The 23,102-nt window shown below is 33.8% G+C and overlaps 2 protein-coding genes across 2 annotated transcripts; both read left to right on the top strand.

The window, feature by feature from the left end:
- Positions 1-638: 638 nt before the first annotated feature.
- Positions 639-3,114, top strand: HELRODRAFT_160553 (hypothetical protein; the record flags this gene model as incomplete). The annotated part of the gene is made up of 3 exons (XM_009017505.1): positions 639-765; positions 917-1,017; positions 2,698-3,114. The coding sequence occupies 3 exons, from the start codon at positions 639-641 to the stop codon at positions 3,112-3,114; spliced, it is 645 nt and encodes a 214-aa protein (XP_009015753.1).
- A 6,584-nt stretch (positions 3,115-9,698) lies between these two features.
- HELRODRAFT_160552 (hypothetical protein) lies at positions 9,699-13,298 on the top strand (the record flags this gene model as incomplete). Its single annotated transcript, XM_009017504.1, has 2 exons — positions 9,699-11,990; positions 13,251-13,298. 2 exons carry the CDS (start codon positions 9,699-9,701, stop codon positions 13,296-13,298), a joined length of 2,340 nt encoding a protein of 779 aa, XP_009015752.1.
- Between the last annotated feature and the right edge of the window lie 9,804 nt (positions 13,299-23,102).

Here is a 23,102-nt window from a genome sequence, read left to right as displayed (position 1 = left end):
CATTCATTCATTCATTCATTCATTCATTCATTCATTCATTCATTCATTCATTCATTCATTCATTCATTCATTCATTCATTCATTCATTCATTCATTCATTCATTCATTCATTCATTCATTCATTCATTCATTCATTCATTCATTCATTCATTCATTCATTCATTCATTCATTCATTCATTCATTCATTCATTCATTCATTCATTCATTCATTCATTCATTCATTCATTCATTCATTCATTCATTCATTCATTCATTCATTCATTCATTCATTCATTCATTCATTCATTCATTCATTCATTCATTCATTCATTCATTCATTCATTCATTCATTCATTCATTCATTCATTCATTCATTCATTCATTCATTCATTCATTCATTCATTCATTCATTCATTCATTCATTCATTCATTCATTCATTCATTCATTCATTCATTTATTCACTCACTCATTCATTCTTTTTTTTCTCTCATTCGTCCGTTCAGTAATTAGCTCATTCATTCCCCCATCATTCACTCATTCATTCGTTTGTTCGCTGGCCCGTTCATTTGGTCATTCGCTTGTTCATCCATTCATTCATCCATCCACCCCACTTGGTTTGTTTCCTTTCCTTCGTTTCTTGGTTGTTTATAATCACATATGGCTCCAACGTTACAACAGTGCCCTGTTTGCTTTAACCACTATAGAAGCTCCGGTGATCCTCTCGGCCTGGATTACTCTGGTGTTTTTGACAAGCTGACGGCCGTGCTGACGGCCGGGACGCCGGGTCAACCAAGGCAACCAGATTAACAAGCGCTTGTCCGAATACTCCTCGATTGAGGTTACGTCCCTGCTCTCGGGTTTTGAAAACCACATCAACGCAAATCCACGCGGCCACAACCCCGACCGGTGGATAAATGCGGTGTCTTCTTGCATAGAGCAGGGAAACGTTTCAGCAGCCGCCAGACTTGTCTGCTCGCCCGAGGGCCTGGCAGAAAACACGCCTGAAACCTTAGAAAAACTGCGCAGGAACCAACAAGTGGTTGCGTTTCTTCCACCCAGGTGCTCAAGACCATAAAGTCTTTTGGAAATGGCTCGTCCGAGGGGTCTCGATGGTTTGCGTCCTCAGCATCTCAAAGACCTTCCGGCCCCCTGCCAATTGACGACTTATTAATTTCCCTAACGAAATTTATAAATTTGGTTCTGTCGGGCGCCTGTCCACCCACGGTTTGCCGTTTTTTTTTGGAGGCCGCCTGATAGCCTAGACCAAAAAAGATAGAGGAGGTAGGCCAATCGCTGTTGGTAACTGTTGGCGTAGATTGGCGAGCAAATGTGCTTTGAACCTGGTAATGGATGAAATGAGAACCAAGTTTTACCCGGTTCAATTGGGCGTTGGCGTGAAAGGAGGTGCTGAGGCCGCCGTTCACGCCGTTCGAAAATTGGTCACAGACCTCCCTAATCAATGGGGATTTCTAAAAATCGATTTTAAAAATGCCTTTAACGCCATGAGAAGAGATTCAATGCTGGAAGCCGTCAAATGTTTCTGCCCCAGAATATATAATTTCTGCCATTCTGCTTACGGCCTCGCTTTTTCGCTTGGCTATCACACCTGGGTGGTTGAATCGTCCGAGGGCGTGCAACAGGGTGATCCACTGGGACCTCTTTTATTTGCATTGACCCTGCATCCTTTGTTGGAAAAACTGTCGTCCGTTTTCATTTGTGGCTATCTGGACGACATCAGCATTGCTTCAAAAAGCCAAACACTGGCCGAAAACTACGAATTTTTGAAAAACGAAGCCAACACCATTGGGCTAGAGTTAAACACCAATAAATGTGAACTCTATTTTAAAGATTCACTATATTTGCCACTGGTGTTGGCGGATGTACCCATTGTTCAAAATCAAATTTGGGCGCATCCTTGTTCGAGGGCGACTCCCAAATTAAATTTTTTGATAAAAAGTTTTCAGAACTTAAGTTCGCCCTCGACCGAGTGTCTCATCTTTCCGTCCACGACGCCCTGACTCTTTTCCGAAGCGCCCTCAGTTTGCCCAAAATGATGTATTTTCTTCGTACATCCAGCTACATTAACCCATTGTTGTTGGGCAGATTTGATGATGTTTTGCGTACCGCCTTGTCAGCCATTTGCAATGTTCATTTGACTGACAGTGGCTGGTCCCAGGCTCAGCTGCCGGTGCAGTATGGTGGTCAGGGGTTACTCAGTGTGGTTCAGTTGGCACCAATCGTCTATAAATCTTCTGCCGCTGCCACCATTGACCTCCAGTCTGCCTTGCTTTGCCGATTTTGTTGTTGCTGTGACATCCCACCACTGCCGACCACACCTGAAAGCCCTTCACAAGCTCAAATTTTAGATGAGCAATATAAGAAGACTTTTCATGAACTTCTGTCTTCTGGTGTCGGTGCTTCTTCCTCCGCCCGCTTATTGGCTGCAACTAGTGATGTTAGTTGTGGTTGGTTGAGGTCGTGGCCCAACACTTCCGTAAGCACCAGACTCGATGACGAGTCTGTTAGATTTGCCGTTGGTTTCAGACTTGGCCTAAGTATACAAAATAAATATCTGTGTCGCTGCGGCGCGGAGGCGGACGAATTTGGTCATCATGGTTTGGTTTGCCGTTTAGGTGGAGGCCGTCAACTTCGTCATTCTGTTTTGAATGATTACATTTGCCGGCTTTTTTCTAAAGCTTCTATTCCTATTTTGAAGAAACCATCTGGCATTTCAGTGCAAGATGGCAAGCGACCAGACGGTTGTACTCTTACTCCCTGGAGAGCCGGTAAATGTTTGGCTTGGGATGTTACGGTTTCTGGTACCTTGGCCGAGCGCTACGTTCACCTTACCAGCAAAAAATGTGGGTTGGCTGCAATCAGGGCATCGGACGAAAAAATTAAAAAATATGAACACGCTCTGTCTTCCTTAGATTTTTTGCCTATATATATCAAGGTCCTTGGACCCATGGACCCCAATACTTCAAAATTTATTAAAACATTGTGTAAAATGATTGGTGTTTGGTCAGGTGACAACAGAGAGTTCTTTTTTGCAATAAACCACATCTCGTGTTTGTTGCAGCGATTTCTGCGTGTTTGTGTGTCGGAAAATATTAATTTAAACGCCGACGTGTGAGACTAACGATACATTAAAGTGTTAACCCTTTTAATCAGATGTTTGACTGTTTGGTGTCATTCATCACGATTTGGTTTTAACATACATACATACATACATACATACATACATACATACATACATACATACATACATACATACATACATACATACATACATACATACATACATACATACATACATACATACATACATACATACATACATACATACATACATACATACATACATACATACATACATACATACATACATACATACATACATACATACATACATACATACATACATACATACATACATACATACGCGGTGGGGAATTTCTGGAGGAGGCTGGCCAGTAAGTGCGCTCTGGCGCTAGTGTTGGAACAGGTCAAAGCCAAACTCTATCCTATCCAATTCGTCAATGATTTGGTTTTAACATACATACATACATACATACATACATACATACATACATACATACATACATACATACATACATACATACATACATACATACATACATACATACATACACCAGCATCAACTTGGAGCAAATGAACTGTCCAGTATCTAGTGGGTTATATATGATAGTAATTGCAATAATTCTTGGAAAACAACAAATATATACTTATGAAATAATTAAAGTGAAATGGAAAAAAATTACAAGCTTGAAGAGTTACTCTGACATGGTGCAATATTTTCAAGAATATGAGAATAATGTCACTCACTGGTGGAATTTTTTCGCTAGTTTGCTCTAAATAACGGTTGAATCACTTTTGCATATTTACTTTTGTTAAAATAAACAAATATAAATGCTTCTGGATGAGATTTTCAATGCAAATATGATTATATGAATGAGATCTCATAGACACCAATGTTAATTAATGCTATAAAAAATGCTGGCATTTCTGGGGGTGATACTGAAGAACACCGCAGAACACTAATGTTATCAAGTTAATGTAAAACTGCCTACGACGTTATAATGCCTTCTCATTCAGGTATTTATTGCATTTGTTTGCTCTGGCAGAAAATTTTGATGTATCGTGTTTTAAAGCTTTTTAATTAAACTCAGCCAACTGTATTACCTTGATGCGAAAAAAACTTCTTGGCTAAATAAAGCGAAAATATTAATAACACGAGCGATTTTTTTTATCATTTATGTTGTGAACCCGTTCTGGTAAGAACATTTACTTTCATTTAATTCACTTTAGATTTATTTATAACTTCGCTGAATCTCTCACTACAGTCGGTACTCTGCAGGAAGACGTCGAAAAGTTTATAAACATAAATTACTTGAGATAAATAAAATTTTATGGCACGGGCAGGAGTGTTCGCCAACACATGCGCCTCTTGGCCAGCGCAAACAAGCCTGCCTGCATCATCTCCTCCAGAACACACCTTAATTTTGTTCGTTTTGGAATTATACTTTTATAAATTCAAACATACATTTTCACACACACACACACACGCGCGCACAAAGAAACTTGGTTAAAACACTTACAAAAGAACAGTTAGGACAAAGAGAGGAACACATAAATAAGCGTACAAGCATGCATAAACGAACTTATAGGAACATTCGAACACACAGCCCCACTCATAAAACAGCAGATTTACAATGGCTTAAACACACACACGCCAGTTATTTACAACATTGACTGAAAAAATCTTATAAAAATTGTTCTAAATGCATATAAAATATACTTACAAAAAATAATATGCAGCTGGAAATGTACATTAACATCATTACCATTACATGTACGAGCAGACGTGCATTTGTGCAATTATGAAGGGCACACGTCACGGAGACACACATCATCAGAGGCATACGAACGGAAATATTTTGTGAAAACACAGGCGGGCAAGTAGTGTGGTTACTGACTCACCCCAAAAGTACGTAAAAAGATGCTATATAATCGAACAAATAAATAACATATCAACATCTACACATACAAAAATATCCTACATGTGCATGTGTATACGTACACACCTCAATACATCTTGAATCGTAAACAATATACGTGTTGGGCGCATGAAATTAACGTGCAACGGGCATCTGTGCTTCTCCAGCAAATATCGCAGCAGAAGATATCGGGGCTTAAAAAAACCAATTTATCTTAATTAGCGCACTTGTAATTATTTGCCAGGATGACTTAATTACAAATGACACCAGTCAAACATCGGACGACAATACATAAAGCCAGCCCGCCTGCATGTTCCACAGTGCACTAAATAACAGCATGTATGTAGTTTCAATTTCTTTCTTAATCATATCCGAGGTGTCCGCAAGCTTATATTGGAAATATTTTTATATTTGAATGTACTCAAATGTTTGTGCATCACTGCATATTTTTAATTGGATGTGAAAATGTTTTTTTTCTTCATAAATTTTAAAATGTGATTCATATAGTGACTACTTATTTGTGAACGAATCTCAGTGAAACTTTCAAAAACGATGAAAATAACAAGTAGTTCATGTACGCTCAATCAAACTTTTTCATTTGACGTTTTTTTAATATTTTGTTATGTTATTTAAATAAAACCTTTCGCCATTTATAATAGTTTTTGTGGAAGTTGGGAATGGATGGCTTACGATTGCGACTTCACCAAGAATGAGGAACTTATACATATTTTAAATGCTGGGTACAACTAAAAACTATAACTTATGTATTGAATAATTATTGTTGTAGTTTTTCAGTTTTGCAGTTTTGTTTCCTTGGTTCTGTATACTTTTTGAAATGTATGTGAAACATTGGAAAGAAAAATTTAATGCATTTTAATGCATCAGTTTGAAGAAATTTTTGCGAGTGCATTAAGGAGATAATTTCATTCTCACCACGTACTTCGCAAACAGTCAACTGCACTACTGACTGAAATTCAAAATAAAGCATCACCACCGTGCTGTCTGTCAGCAACTATCAATATAATCAAATAAAAGTTGGGAAAAAACATATTGCAAAGACTTTTTATAAAGCACCACTTATTGTTAGAGACTACCCACACAGATATACGCACACATACACGCACACACACATACAAATACAAATAAACAAATTGTTGATCAATATAGGACTGAAAACAGCTTTTATTTCAAATTTAACTATGCGCTAGTAAAAATATCTATTGTGGGTGACTTTAGTCTCAAACCACATTTGGCTACGCTACAAAACTGAATATTTTTGGAGATGAAATTATTAAAAATTGATTTGAACTGTTCTTTAAATTTGGAATTTGTGTTAGTTTCTTGAAATGTTTTGCAAAATATTTATTTCAATCACAAAAAATATAATTGAAATCGTAAAAATTATAAACCTTATATTCAGTTGTTTGATTGATGGCAGTGGAAGAGGAGTAGAATTTTTAGACGTGAGTCTGTGTGTGAAGAGTTTATCAAATTCGCTCTTGATTCACTGATCGTTCATTCATTTGTCTGCTCATGCATTCGGAAATCCAATCAATCAACGCATCAATCACACAACCATGTGGATAAAAAATGTCATTCTCACACTTATTTTATGCCGTCATATTTTTTTTTGTTTTTTAAAATTTGGGATATATTTTTAAAATTTAAATTAAATTTAAATGTACTGAAACGTGATATTTTTTGTTTATCTGTACGTTAGTACAAAATTACAATGCTTTAAAAATGAAAATTAACCAATCATAAACATAAACTATTAATTTTCATTTTGTTTTTAAAATTTCAAATATCTTCAAATAAATTAAAGATACCTACTACCTAGAGGGTGAAATAAATAAGAAGTGTTTACTACCAACAGGTAAGAAACAGCGAACGATGTGTCTCAGTGAGTGCCTGATGAATTACTCTGGGTTGGTTCCGCGAGGTACAGAATTAACCATGCATATTTTGCATTAATTCAAATGTTATACATTGTATTCAATTATACGTTAATATATTTAATTAATTTTTCACATTTCTTCAAACAAATTATTTATTTATAATGAATCTATAGATAACATCCTCAAGATATGAAAAATGTGTGAAAGTGTTTGCTAATGAATTAATTGTAATATAGTAAACGATGTTTGTGAGTAGTTTCTAGATTTCTATCTGTATATTCAACATAAAACATTAAACAAATCCTGTATAACAGTATACGTGCCACTGTGAAGATATTTAACACGAGTAGGTATGTTCGACTCATATTGTTTGTTGCTTGTTACAATATCCACAATACCAAATCATTGTAAACAATGGAGAATCTCATATGTGCAGGGCCTTCCTCAAGATGTGTTCGTGCTAAAATACATTATCATCAATCATTACATTCATTATCCTACAAATATGTGAATATATATTATACGCATGTGTGTGCGTGTGCGTGTGCGCGCGCGTTTGTGTTAATTGTTTGTGTTTTAATAATTAATTTTTCACATAATTGTATAAAAATACAAAGTAGAAAAAGCATATGGAGTGGACAAATAAAATAACTAATATATTGTTAATTGACGCGGTGGTTGTGATGCATCGTTTGGGTGCACAAACTGCTTTGTGCTCTGGTGGCATCGTTTGTGCCTCAATTTTGTTTCGGTTTTGTCAAAGATTTTGTTGTAAGAACTTTCGCCGAATTTTGTTAGCTTTTGTTGATTTGTTGATGAAGATATTTATGCTGATGACAATTTTGTAGTTTTTATATGTCACAATTTTTCTGTTTTTACAACATAACAAACACAATTACGCACAAAAAAACGTATGCACGTCAACTAACAAGACTGCAACTGATTAACACGTGATTTGTTGTTTCTATTAACTTTTCTAACAGATCCCAATGACGAAAAAGTAAAAAAATGTTTAAAAAGTAGACAAAGAATTGCAAAATTTCGTTTGGTTCATGCGTGTTCCATTTTTAAACCTAACCTTGATTACATCTCTGTAATTTTCTACTCCGTGAAAAAAATTTCGCTTCCAGTTTTTCTTGCAAGCTTCAAGACTAGGAACAAATTAGAACAAATGGACAACCACTGAGTCAATGCAGTTGTTTGCGTTTTCGCATTCAAATTCTTTTTTTCCATTTTGACTCTCAAAACATTTGTTTTGAACTTTTCAAGTTTTTGAAATTTGAATTAAAATAGTCGTGTACGTCCAAAAATGTCAGGTTTAATATTTAATATGAAAGATGAAGTTATCAATTTTCACATTTTACAATAAAAGATGGTTGTAGGTGATCAGTATCAAAATTACCCACGTGCTTAAAATCACGCAATTCATCAATTTGTGAACTTAACCATATGGTCTGAACCATTGAAAAAATTCATTTCTGTTAGTGGGCGCATTAACAAACACGCGCCAAAATAATTAATGTCGATTGATTTTTTGAAAAGTAAATTATAATAACAATTTTGTCTGACGCATTTAATCAAACTAAAAAAGACGAAAGAGAGAAAAGATAGCAACTATAATGGTAGTTTGCAAGTAAAATAAAAATAAGCTACTCAATTGGTCGAGTCGAACTTGTTAATTTTTTATTCAACGCTTCACCTACTAAATTATTTGGAGGTCGTAAATTTTGTAGTTCAAATTTTTTTATCTTAATGTTTTAAATAAAAAATTTTAGTCTTTTCTTCCCAAATAATTGATCGTTTAAGTGCATATGTTGGCAATTCAGCTTAGGCTGTGTAAGAACTTCATAAAACTTCAATCGCAAGAAAGTAGCTGAGCGCTGAAATGATTTACGTGATGCCGGTACAATGCTTAAAGATAACCATCATCGATTCAGCACTGGCGTTTACATACAAAATGCATATGTTTGTGAGTTTTGTGTTTGTAAGTGAAGAACTTTTAGTGTAAAAAGTATAAAAAAAACTAAGCAATGGATTTTTTTTCGTAAAAGTCTAGCTGCAGAAATTATTTTCTGAAACTCACACATTCTGTCATTTTCAAAATGTTATATTCATTCATTTTGACATATCAATGCACTGCATATGAAAATACATGAAAAAAGGGCATTTTCCTACTTTTAACATCATAGCACTCTGAGGTAAGCAGCGTGTTTCCTCTCATGCTTTTAATTTTTTTTTGTTTTAACATTTTTGTTTTAATGTTAACATACCATGCGGTTAATTTAAAGTTATATGAATAACAATATTTCCAAACATGCAGTGATTTATACCGCGAATGGAAAATTTATGAAACTGCGTTGCCATGCATGAAGATCCAGGGACCGAGATGGAGGATCATCCATGAATTGAGTTACGAGAGACATCATTGTCTTGCACAGGAATGAAATGTTTTTTGCTGTTTCAATCGTTGTTGTTTTGGACGTAAAAATCATTTAATCATTAGAAACTACTAAAAAAATATGTTATAAATATCTCAGTTTAAGCAAGAAACTTTTTTGAAAATAAACTAAATAAAAACTAATAGAAACTCTTAAAAGTAAAACAAACAAACATATCTAGAAACTTGATAACATGCTGACCGCATGTGACAGAGCTGATCAAAATTATCATGAATACTTATATCTATGACGCAACAACATCAACAACCCCAAACTCAATATCAACAAAAACATCTACAACAACATCAACAACCACGTGAGTATGTTTCCTCTCAACATAAACAATATCATCAAAATAAATCAATGCCATTAAGACTGCAACAACAACCTCAGCAGCAGCAACAACAACAACAAACTCATGTGCATCAGAATAGAGATGTACCTGAACCACAACAAATGTATTCTCAACATCATCAACCTTCTGATCATCATCAATTTCAGCTGCCAGATCAGGACCATCCACTGAAACAAAATTGTTCCCCAAACCAACATCATCCTCGACAAAACCATCTACAACAAAAACATTACCCACCATCATCACAACACCACCACCATCATCACAAACAACAACCACAAACACCTCGAAAAAATTCGAATCAAATTGCGAGGACTTTAGTGAAGCGACAAAAGGACGATGACGACGATCGTTATCTTGCCCAGAGTTATGCTGATTACACAGACGCCTTTCACACGCAGGATGGTGATGATGATGATGATTCTTATCGTGTCGAACGCACCCGCAAAACAAACAACGCAGTGGATGTTCAAGCATGTAACGTAAGTGATGAACAGCAACAACATCCTCCCGACGATTTACTTGAAAACGTATCAACCTACATGCCAAAAAAGACCTCGAGCAAACATTTAAAAACGCAAATAAGTACTAGCACCATGATGGCAGAAACAAATGCAACAAACACAGCCCCGAATTTGTCTTCTGTCAGTCCATTGGAAATAAACGAGTTGAAATCAAGCCCAACAAGTTCAGGCAGGACGCTGCAAAAAAACTATAAGAATCCCAAATTTATTGACTTGAAAGTGATCGATTCCTCCGTAATTCATGGAAAGAACAAAAACATTAATTCAAGTTTCAACAACAGTTCTTGGAATTTATCAGACTCCGTGTCAAAGAACTCGCAACATGTTTTGCAGAAATTTTCCCGAATGGTGAGAAGATTATCAGTTAATCGGGAACATTTCGACAGGAACGATGGAGACGAAGAAACGTGCTGCGAACAACAGATTGATAGAAAAAGTTCAAACATTCATAATAATGCTGCTTGCAAGAAAAACCAGCGGCGTAACGAAGACATCTTACTAACCAACAACGAAAATGTAACAAAAGACAAAACTAAAACATTTTTAAACTTAGATTTTTCTTCTTTAACACGAACACTGTCAAATTTTGCTCTTTCTAATGAGCATCTACAGCCGTCCAGTCAAAACGATCTACCTGCCACGGTTCAAACTCAAATAACACCACCACCGCAACAACAAAATCATCAGCAACATTTTCAGCAACAGCGTAGATCTCCACCACAAAATCAAACTTCTCCCATTCAACTGCAACACCGACAGCACGCAGCGAAAAACGAAGCTCGATCCTCTAGATCACCTGGCAGCACATCCGGCCATCGTACACCACCAACAACACAGGTGACCTGTTCATCAACAACAACCATCCATCAATCAAACCTTACCACCACAAACAACAACCTCAACGTCGATGCTTCACCCAACAACTCCAACATTCTCGACACCCTCATGCCACGTTTGACAACTGACGTTTCCAAACCTTTGATCCTGCCACAAAATTTAGTGCCTCAGTCGCTTGCGGACCACGACGATGAAAATTCAACTGTTCATTTCAGCCATTTCAGTTCAAACGTTTTCCAGTGTGAAACGAAGAAAAATGTTTATTTTCCGATGAGTGAGTTCCACTTGAACATGTTTCGCTTTCTTGACAGCCAACTAGAAATGAAAAAAGATGATCTGAACAAGATTAGCAACTGTGTTTCATCTCAGTTGCAAAAAAATGAAAACTTGCAGCTACAGCAGCCACAACAGCAGCTCCAGCATCAACATGCAAACCCGAGAATCGTTAAACAGTACAAAATGCTGCTGAACAAAATAAAAATGAGAAACCGATCCTTGGATATTGATCCGGACACATCATTAACAAGCACGGTGCAAACGCTTCCAGCAAACGTATCCACCAAGACGAATGTTGCTGACACAACAAATATTGCAATCGCAACAAGCAGTAGTAATTTTAATAAGCAACAAAACTCAATACAACAATCATTTTCAGTGGCAAGCTCTACTCTCCCATCAAACAAAAATTACGCTGCAACCCTGTTGAACAGTCACACAACTCCTCAAGCAGCAATAAACCGGCAACAATTACTACGACAGACATTCCCGACAACAACATCAACCAGTACAACAACAAAGTCAGCAGCAGCGTCAACAATTACATCGACGAACAAATTAAACAGTTATTTTTCATTTTCTTATCCCGACGCCTCACTGATATACAACAGGATTACCGGTCTCCCTAATCAAATTCTCAACACGAGTTGGAGAGGAATGTTGGTAAGATTTCATTTTGTATCATCACCCATCTTTTTTATATCATCATTCATCTTTTTATATTCAAGTATCCAACTTTTTTATCATCATCCATCTTTTTTATCATCACCCATCTTTTATAATATCATCCAATTTTTAAATCTCCATCCATCTTTATATCAGTATCCATCTCTTATATCATCATTCATCCTTTATATTAGTATCCATCATTGTTTCAGAACATATTACGACACTCTTAATTGTTTTTTGTCCAAATAGAAATGTTTTTCTTCCCAACTTTATGCTCTGATTCGTGTTTAATACAGTTCAACATAGTCGGAGAATAGCAATAACATTTTAATGTTCAAGGGAGAAAACACTGTAAAGACAAATTTGTTTAGACTAAAATAACCCGTGGAGTTTTTTTTTTAAATGTAATAGAGAGAGACGTCTGAATGGTGCTGTTCAGTTGCTTCTTCATGGGGCGTGCCCTGGGGTGAGCCATCAACATTCAAATAAGATGAATCTGTCAAACATAATGATTCGTTTTTTTTTGTAGAAACATTTGCATTTTCCAACATAAAATGTTTGAAGTTTCACCTGAATTTTCTTATTTTCTCTATAAAACCATCACACACAAATCCAAGTCCACATTACATTTTTTGCTAAATGCATTTTTTCCCAAACTTATTAGACACTTTGCATAATTTTGCACATACTTTCTCCATATAGCCATTCAATCATTCTTTGTCGGGTAATATGAAAGTAAGCATGACTTAGAGGGTTTAGGTTGGCGGCTGAATAACAATGTGTGCCACGTCTGGTGAACCTTCATTAAGCTGTAACTGCATCTGATGTGTGCTGTACGTCTTATGACAGCTTGAGAGATGTAATTTTATATTGCTGTATAACAACAGTCACATTAAAACATCTTTATAACTTGTGTGTAAACATGTATTTTCATTAAAATATCTGTAATACAATTTTGATGTCATGAGTTTTAAAATTGTATATTATATGGAAAGATCTTTTTTTCATTGTATTTTTGATCGTAATATGTTACTTTGCGGTATGCTTCTTTTATGAGTACTTCTAAGTGTATAAACAAATATGATTGTCCTGTAAATAAATTTCAACATTCTCACAATAGGATAATTGCAGAAAATATTTATTCTTTGGAGGTGTTCGGTGTTTTGTTTTGCTCGATTTATATTTGTAAGTTCATTGCTAATACTGGTAAAATACATTTCATTCACGGGGAAATTTTACAAATAAATTCGCCAGGTGCCCCTCCAAACAAAGCATTGCAGTCGCATGAAGGTCACAAATTAAAAGTTAGGTTTATACCTTTATCTGTTTCTCTATTATTATTCAATAAAGTATTTTTTTCCCCAGAGAAATCATCTTTAAAGCAATTTGCGTCACCAGAGTTTTTGAAATTTCTTTTTTTTTTGAGAGAAGATTTTTGGGTGTATCTACTTAACTCGTAGAAATGTTGTACTGCTCGTATCCTGAATGCAAATCATTTGAAATTTAGAAAGAAATAAGTTTATATTTAATTTTACACTAAAACGTTTCAAGCAAAAATGGTAATAATATTATTAATTCATCATAATGTTTATCAAATTGTTGTAAAAAATATTGTAAAATAAGATAAAAATAAGGAAAAGTTACAAGTGAAATATCCGCAATAACGTTGAATGGAGCGCGTGATTGAAACGATTGTTCACGTAGCATCCTATTCATATCACGCCCGGCTGGCAAGTCAACAGGAATCATTTGTAAAGAAATTGATGGTATTAAATTATGCAGGTGCCGTGCAAAAAATTTTTTTTCTCACAGATTTTTTTCAGTTAGATTATTTTAAAGATGGCATCATCTTATTAATATTAAAAAACAAGTAAAATAAAATCATTTTCTCAAATTCAGGAATATTAACCACTGTAAAAATGTTATCAACATATCACTGATTTAGATTGATAAAACTGTTTCTGTGAGTTTGTGCAGTTGTTACACATTCTAAAATTTCCTAATACCCTTACATGACTTTTACTTTGTATAACTCACTATGTTATAATTTTGCGTACACTCTTGCAAAGTTCTTGCGACGTACAAGAAATAAACGAAAGATAAAGTAAACGAAACGCAACTCAACAATATTTACAGATACAATTTTGTTGGCAAAAGATATATTTCTAAAAAAAGTAATACTAATTAATCCGTGCCGCAGAAACCAAATGAATAATGGTTTCGCTTTCTTAACGGTGAGTGCCTGTCATAAATAAGCCCGGTTTTAGTAGCAAAAATACAGCAAAAATAATAAAAAACTGATCTATCCAATTAAGCCCTTCATTGCAAGCATGCATATAAGAATACTAAAGAAGCAATTAAGCACGATTTAATATGAAATTGATTGGACCGCTGAATACCAGCAAATGGTGCACCATCCATGAATAAACAATATCATCCACAAAACAAACCTACCTCTCTCACATACTTGCATACACACTCAAACACTTGTTTCATTCTTCCACATTTCCACACAAACGATCCAAGCTTGATAACGTTAGCAGAAAGGCATGAAAATGCGATTCATCTAATCCCGGCGAAGGTTTGGTCAATCAGATGCTGAAGAAAGCCTTTCCATCGATTGGTGCTATCCGGATTGCTTCTGGCACGTTGCAATTTATTTCACGTGTGTGAAGCTTGCAGCAATTGTTTCGTGTTATTTATTTGCTGAGGATTCATGTCGAATGAAATTTTAATTGGAATTGACCAGCAAAGTAGATCAACTATTTGAAATTCCGAATTCCATACGATTGTCGTGAAGAGGAGCTTGGATTTATAGAACTAAGTGACTTCTTTCACATTTCGAAACAATTTTCTAATTGAACGAACTTTATTAAATTTAACAGCTGTTGAAACGGCATAGTATCAAATCAAAAATTAAATTTATAAACACACAATACTAAGCACTCTATTAAAATCAGCCTTTTAAGAGTTCAAATGAAATGATTTTTCTCTGGTAATTTGGCGAAAGTCACAGTGATGATTAAGTTAAGTTAAAAAAAAGTAAATAAATGAAATAATCCAGTAAAAAAAATTTTGAGGGAAACTCAAGTACCAAAACGTTTTTTGAAATCAACTCAAAAATTTTGAAAAATTATTTGTTACAATAATAAAAATCCAACGAAGCTTAAAGCACCTCAAAACTACAGAAATAATGAGCATTACAAGTTAAAAAGTATTTAACAAAACAAAAATTAGCATTTGTAATTGTATTAGCAGGCAATTTGTTCCTCCATATAAGCTTCCCTGTGGTACGTAGACCCATTTGAAGCAAGGCGTACTCTACTTTCTTGAAACAACATCTCCCCTATGCGAAAGCTAGAACACAAACAACAATTCACACAACAAATCTACGACAACATAATGACAATATGACACGGCAAAATTTAATAAAACGACGAATGAACTGTACGTGCCTAATAACGCTCGTGCAAGTAAATAAAAAATGTCCACACCAATCTAACACGCCCCAAGCACAAACATCACACACACACACACGTACACAAATACAACAAACAACCACGCCCTATCTCCTGCCAATATATTTATATTCATAATCATATCTATAATCGCATCCGTGTCAGTATTCATATCTTTATTCAATTTTAAAATCTACGCCAGCCACATAGAACGTGTGGACGTAATTCAATTGTTACTCGCAAAACGCAGCCAAGATTATAAGGTTTAGAAGACAGATGTATGGATGTGTTGTACAGTCTCTTTTGTATGCTTTTTCGTTTTTAGGTGTAAGGTAAAATTGTTTTTGTCCTTATTCACCCAAAAATGATGTCTCAGTATTTCAATAGACTTACACGTTTTATTAAAAAATCTCTTTAAATGGTACACGTAAGCGTCGTTTGTTTGTGTTAATACTAGAGCTCTGTCCTTTCAAGTTTGTTTTTTGTGTTGTTGTATGTGCGTGCTCTGTTTTTGTCTGTGCTGATGATTACATTCATTTTTTTCAGTTTCATCAATTATGCATCTCCTTCAAGCACATAAAAATGCAATCTACTCAGTTAATTGACTTCTATGGCACGCAGGTTGTTTGAAAAAACTTCTGACGGCTTGTGTCAATTTATCTTGTTGATTGTTTTAGTCGAGGATTTTAAATGTTGGGAAGATTATCGAATAAATTGCTTGAGCACAACTACGTAATTTCATTTGAAGAGAAGTGATCCTCTTATATTTATAATTAAGGTTCCTCAGTACACCAAACGTGTTTTTTTTACAAATTTTTTTGGCAAAACTTGGGAGTCAACGAATGACAAAAACAACTTCACGGATGTCATTAAATGCACTGGCACGAACGTGCCTGCTGTTCTACACATGTTAGCACTTGCGTCTTCTGTATATATGTCTTTTAATGTCATATATGTAAACGTACGATATATATATATATATATATATATATATATATACATATGCGTATATATACAATATATATATATATATATATATATATATATATATATATAATTGTCGATGAAAATCTCAGCATGTTCCGCATTAGTAAGCTTTCTATTTAATTTTTCGATTTTTATAACGGTAGATCGTAAATCATTGTCATGTTTCTTGAGTTGAAAACCATCAAAACCAAAATTTTTATTTATTTTAAACATGATAGAACATTTAAGCATAAAAGCTTGATACGTTGTGTATGTGGCCATGTGTTTATGACCGTTGAGTTTTCACATTAAACAAAGAATTAACATTGTAAAAAAACAGTATCGATATACATTAGAATTATACAAAATTACAGCACTGACGAAATATATGCATTCACATGATGTACATATTAACGCACGTATCATTTTCAGAGTCGTTGACGTGTGGCAATTGATTGATGACGTCACACCTGTAAATTGAGCAGAGGCTAACATTTCCATATTTGCCTCATAATGAACATTTGTATGTTTATCCATCATATGTTTTGAAATATCTTGCGTGTATTTTGTATGTTTATGAATGGAAACTGTGTACGCTTATGCATGCGCTATTGTGTACTAAACGTATACGCCTGGATGTACACATGTGAATATACATTTGAAAACTGCCTGGACATCAATTTGTTTGTTGTTACGCGTACGTACAATGATAAGTATTTTACATGTAGATATATGTATTTGTGTGTATATATGTGTGTGCTATGTTGAGTGTATGTGTGTGTGCGCGCGCGCGCGTGTGTGTGTGGGTGTAGTGTACATATGTGTATTTCAGAACACATGTAGTGTTCATTCATGTTTGAGAGGATGACATTTATAAAACCTTGCTAATCCATTCGCCCATCTATCATCACTCATCCATATATCACCAATCACCCATTCATTTATTCGTCATTTATCCATCCATTTATCCATCATTGTTCATCCTTCTATCATTGTCCATGCATCCATACATCCACCCATCATTCAATCATCATTATTCCACCATTTATTTTCCTGTCTTCAAAAATAAATTTGTCTATGGACATAAAAATATGTTCATGTACATACGTTAATATGTTCATATGTGGATTGATGTAAACAAACATATTTGTACATATATTACATTTATATTGACAATATTTTAATAAATATGAGCTGGCATAATTTGTAAATACTAATGACAATATGAAGAAATGATTACAATATGAGATTAACATTGAAGATCAATGTACCATGACGACATCATTCAAATACATCTCAGTTACATCAAATACATCTGATTTTGTTACAAGCCAACAAAATCAAATGAAAAACTATTTCCCTGATATGATATCTCTGGTTCAAGTCGAATAGTTTCAAAAAGAATATTATATAATTTTTTGAATTTGTCTATATTTGTTTTCAAAAATAAATTTGTCTATGGTCATTAGATTAAATTTTTCCAGTTTTAAAAGAATGGTTGAATTTTTTAATAAAGAAAGCAAAATAAAGAATATTTTACATACAAATCGCAATGAACGGCGCAAAATTATACTTCTGACACAACAAGCGTCGGGCCGCGCATATTTTCAGGCTGTTGTTTTCATGCTAGGCTCATATTAAATTACCGTGTTATTTGCATTAAACCGCAACAACAATCATGATATGATGGGGTGGCAGCCTTCAAAACAACCCATGTCATTATTTTCCAGCCTGTTTCAGAGACGTTTTTTTGCTGCACACCGCAAAATAATTCAATTTTTCAACGTATTTGTGTGAAAAAAAGTAAACATAATTTGCTTAACTACGCTAAATAGAAACAACCAAATAAAAATGTCATTATAAGGCAAATTTCTTATCATCTTAGTATAAAAATGTTATCAAGTAAATATATAAAGGATGTTATTCAATTATGACGAACAAAAGTTTATTTTTGAGCAATGAAAACATAAAGCGTTCATTTGAGTAAAAATTAGCAGTTATAAATTTAACTTTGAAGTGAAAATTTCTGTTTGTGCATGTTTGTTTTAGGTTTCATATTGTGAAACTGACGGTAGAGAAACATGAGTTTAACGTGTTGGCGAGTAATTGAGATTTGCTCTTTTGTTTATAATTTGTTTGAAATTTCAATTTCATTTTGCACTGAAGATCAATTTATTCGTCATCGCATCATTTAGGAAGTAAATAAAAACTTTCAATTAAAGACAAATGTGAAGGTGCCCAGAGGAACAAGAAAGAGATATGTCAAACTTTGTTTGCAGGAGTAAGAATCAAATTGTGTTTTAATGTTCAGTATCTATGCAAGTGAAGGAAAATTTTCATTAATATCAAATAACTCATGTAGGTAGTCTGAATTTATTTTAAAATGAAAGTTTATTAACGTAAAATAATCGGTGAAAATTCCATCATTGTTCTTATATCATATCGCGGCGAAAATATGAGTAGCAGGTTTCACCTAATAATCTGCTATTAGCAAAATAAAATAAACATATAATGAGCGGTGAAAATAAAGTAATGAAAGCAAATAATTATAAAACTAAAATTTCTTCAAGATACAAGTGAAGGCTATCAATACGAAGTTTTATTTCATAGGCGTTGGAAAATAAATGAACCATGACGGATTAGTACGGAGACGTTTCAGAAACATAATTAACAAAAAATAAACTGTTTTGATAAAATAAAACCGTACGTCTAACAATATTATTCAGTCTAATTCATCATTGAAAATATAAAATATATTACACTGAAATAAACCAACTCACTGTTTGTGTAAACAATTACAAGTTTGTGAAAAAGAAACGTGGTAATATGTATTTTTGAAATTATTATTTAGAAATGTTTCATCTATTAATACACTAAAAACCTACCTTTTTTAAACTAAATATGTCTTACAAAATTTTGAAAAAATGCTTTGCGATATGTGATAAGGGAGTTTTTAACGTATTGCTCTGCCAAATAAATGAAATATAGAGCAACCTTAAAGAGAACTGATGCGTAATAAACAATCCTGCTATTGCACAGGAGTTCAAAGCCAGGTTTTCATGATGCTAAGTTGTTACAGATAGTGAATGGCTGGTAGGCTGGTTGGCTAGTTGGTTGGTTGGTTGGTTAGTTGGCCGGATGGTTAATTAGTTGCCTGGTTTGTTGGTTGGTTGGCTGGCTGGTAGGCTGGTTGGTTGGATACAGTGCAATGTTGTCTGTTGCCTGTTAGGAGTGATGCAGTATTTTATATTTGGTATATTATATTATATGGTATATTATATAGTATTATATTATATACATTCAATGATGTACTTGTGTGGCGGGATTATACAATGATGAACGTGTGTGTGTCTTTACAATTGTTTTGATCTGAAGTTTGTTAAATTCGGCTGCGCAATATTTTATAATTTGTAGATCGTAGTTAAGGGCGGGCCATCCACATGCCTTTTTTACTTCATTTGCTTCGTGCTATAAATCAAACTTAAAACAATATGAAACAAGTAAATATAAATATATATGTTCAGGTATGTACATATGCGCATATATACAATATATATATATATATATTCATTCATTCAATGATTTTCTGTAATCCCTTAAGGGACCGTTGAGGCCGATGGTATTCTTCTATCTCTCCAAAATCTTTTTCTTTCCCTCGCCATCTTCATTGAGCCCAATGTTCCAACCCCGTCCATTGCGTGATATCATCCATCCACTTCCTCACAGGTCTTCCCACTTTTTTCTTCCAGTCCCTCTTTCTCATCTGTACTTTTTTGATCAGTCTGTCGTCTGTCATTCTGCAGATGTGCCCAAAGATACCCAGCTTTCTTTCCTTGACACTTTCATACACAGTTTTTATATATATTTTCACTTCATTTGCTTCGTGCTATAAATCAAACTTAAAACAATATGAAACAAGTAAATATAAATATATATGTTCAGGTATGTACACATATATATATATATATATATATATATGTATATCTATATATATATATACATATATACATATATATATATGACAATGATATGTTTAGTTGTCTTCTTCCGAACTGTATGGCACAGATAGGACGTACACAGTTGAACATTGGACGGAGAACGAAGCATGTTTAGATGTGTTTTCATTGTTACTCAATTGCTTCAACGGAATTAAATGTATTTAGCATTGCAATAAAATTACTTTTTAGCTGTACATAAAAATTTCTTCCTTGTCAAACATTTTATTCTGTTTCGACTGAATGTTCATTGAAGTTTTTTTATGCTGTAACTTGACCATATAACAAAGTTCATGACAAATTAGCAACAAATCTAGCAAAAATAAAATGGTCATTGATATTGCCGATAGTACAATATTTATTTATTTTAGTACCGCTAATTTCGGGTGAATACTAAACGAAAAGATAATCTTATATATACAAATATTAAAAATTGCAATGAAGTTCGGCCATCTGAGGCTTCAAACGTGAAATAACATTTTTGCATAATGGTTTTAACTTTTATGTTCAAAATGAAACTGATCGAGTTTTGGTGAATTTTTTGACGTGTATCACAATAAACAGTAAATTAAACGAATTATCATTAAGTTATTCAATTTGCTCCTGGATTCATAGCTGATCAAATCCTAACTTTTATTTTTAACTGTCATTCAAACTTACTGTCCAGCTAATCAAATTTTCATGATGAAAAAATTTTTTGATACCTTCGACAACAAACCAATGTCTGCCCGTCTCATTGAAAATTCCTCTGAAGCCCTTAGCAGCACGTCAGCTCAAGGAACCAACTATTCCACGTATCTGCAAAATGACCCTTCGCAAAAAACGCCGCTAAGTAAGGATAAAAAGTTATTTAAAAACGGAGGAGCTCGATTTTTTTTCAAAAATTCGTCATCTACTCATTCTTGGGACGAAGGTGGAGAGAAAGCAAAATTTCATCGCATCCGTGATGTCTCAGCAACCGAAACATCTCGGTCTCTCTGCGTACTCAGCTGTTGTGGCTTTGGAAAAATTTCCCTCGTTTGGATGGTCAGTGCATCATTTAATAATTATCTAGTCAATATTTATAAGACGTTCACTAATATTTTTATTTAGTTTTCCCTTCAATATTTTTGTCAAGTGTATTTGAAACAACACAAATCACTCATTTGAAATATCAATGTTTAACATTTTGTTCCGTAGATAATTTTTTTAAATGAAGATTGCAAAATAAGACGTTCAATGTATAAGTAAAAATCAAACACACATTGTTTCAAATTTGGCACTAAAAGAGCAGTTGAAAAATTTCGAATTTCTTGTGTTTCTTAATGAAAAAAATTTTGAGGAATGTCTTTAGAGAAACAGCATTTCTTATACCTTATTTCTAACATTTATAAACTGTCTAACATAAAGGCAGCTGCATAAACACAATGACTAATGTCAGAAATTATTTTTCATGGTTTGATATTAAAATTAATCTAATAAACATTAAATATAATCTTTTTTACAAAAAAAAAATTTTATATTCAAATAGGATGAAACAAATTTTACAATTCAAGAATATCAATTTAATTTTTGCGATTTCTAAAAAATAGAAATAACTTTTTTTATTTAATATCAAAAACCACTATAAAGATATCTTCTAATTTAGCAAATACTTTCAAGCAAATCTCGCAGAAAAATCAAAACATCATTATGTTGAGGAAACATATATCTACCAATTAGGCAAATATGAACATCAATTTCATCAACATTTATTGGATTATCTTTTCTATATACATGCATAAAAACATGCACAGCCTACACACTTCCTCGAATTCGCAGATGCATAATTTGATTGGGTGGACGGATATACACACACACAGAGAGAGCTTGTTTAGCATATGTGCGCGGAGTTTGAAGCAAAGCAAACCGAGATATACAAATTTTTCCTCTGTTTGCTCCAATCATTGAAATGCCTACAATTAAGTTTAATAAAACTAGAATTTTTTCAGATTATAAGATTGTAAAATAATGATGACAGATGTATGTACAATAATGTCCAGTAAATAATACTTTTTGTTTTATCTTGAATTTCCGTTTTTGTCGCGTCGTGTTGTCATTGATTTTTAAAAAAACTGTTTACTTCATTTTTAGTTTTTCATTCTATTTGGTTAAACAAAATTTATACTCTCGATCGATTCAAGAATTTCATTAACAAAAATTAGATGAAATTTTAAAATGGATGAGAACTGTCATCTGAATAATATAAACATAAAAATAAAAAAATCTATTGAAAATGTAACTGTCATTAGTTTTTATTGCAAGCCTTCATGGGTTTCAAACACGTCATCCTCTTCGCCTTGGTATTTCAACATATACTTCAGCTTGCCCGCTTATTTGAACATTGTTTTTCACAAATTTTCCTACCTAAAAATAAAAAATTACAAGCAGATACAATTAATTTTTTATAATTTGTTAAGTTTATTAAAAATCAATTATATGGTTTTTGTATAAATTATCCTACTTTTCTGAATTCTCGACGGAGGTTTCTACCAAGTCTCCTCAAGAATCCAGCCTCACTTTCATCAATGGTTGTCAGCAGCAGGCAGACAACAAGCAGCCCTAGAAGTAACTTCCTCATTCTTCTAGTGATATAAGTTCAACTTTTTTGTTTAAATTTGTAGATAATTTTTTTCAATAGACACAAGGGTGACCGGTTATATAGAGAT

Source organism: Helobdella robusta (genome assembly GCF_000326865.2).
Source record: "Helobdella robusta unplaced genomic scaffold HELROscaffold_2, whole genome shotgun sequence".
Classification (NCBI taxonomy): Eukaryota; Metazoa; Annelida; class Clitellata; order Rhynchobdellida; family Glossiphoniidae; genus Helobdella; species Helobdella robusta.
This window is presented reverse-complemented; position numbering and strand designations above follow the sequence as displayed.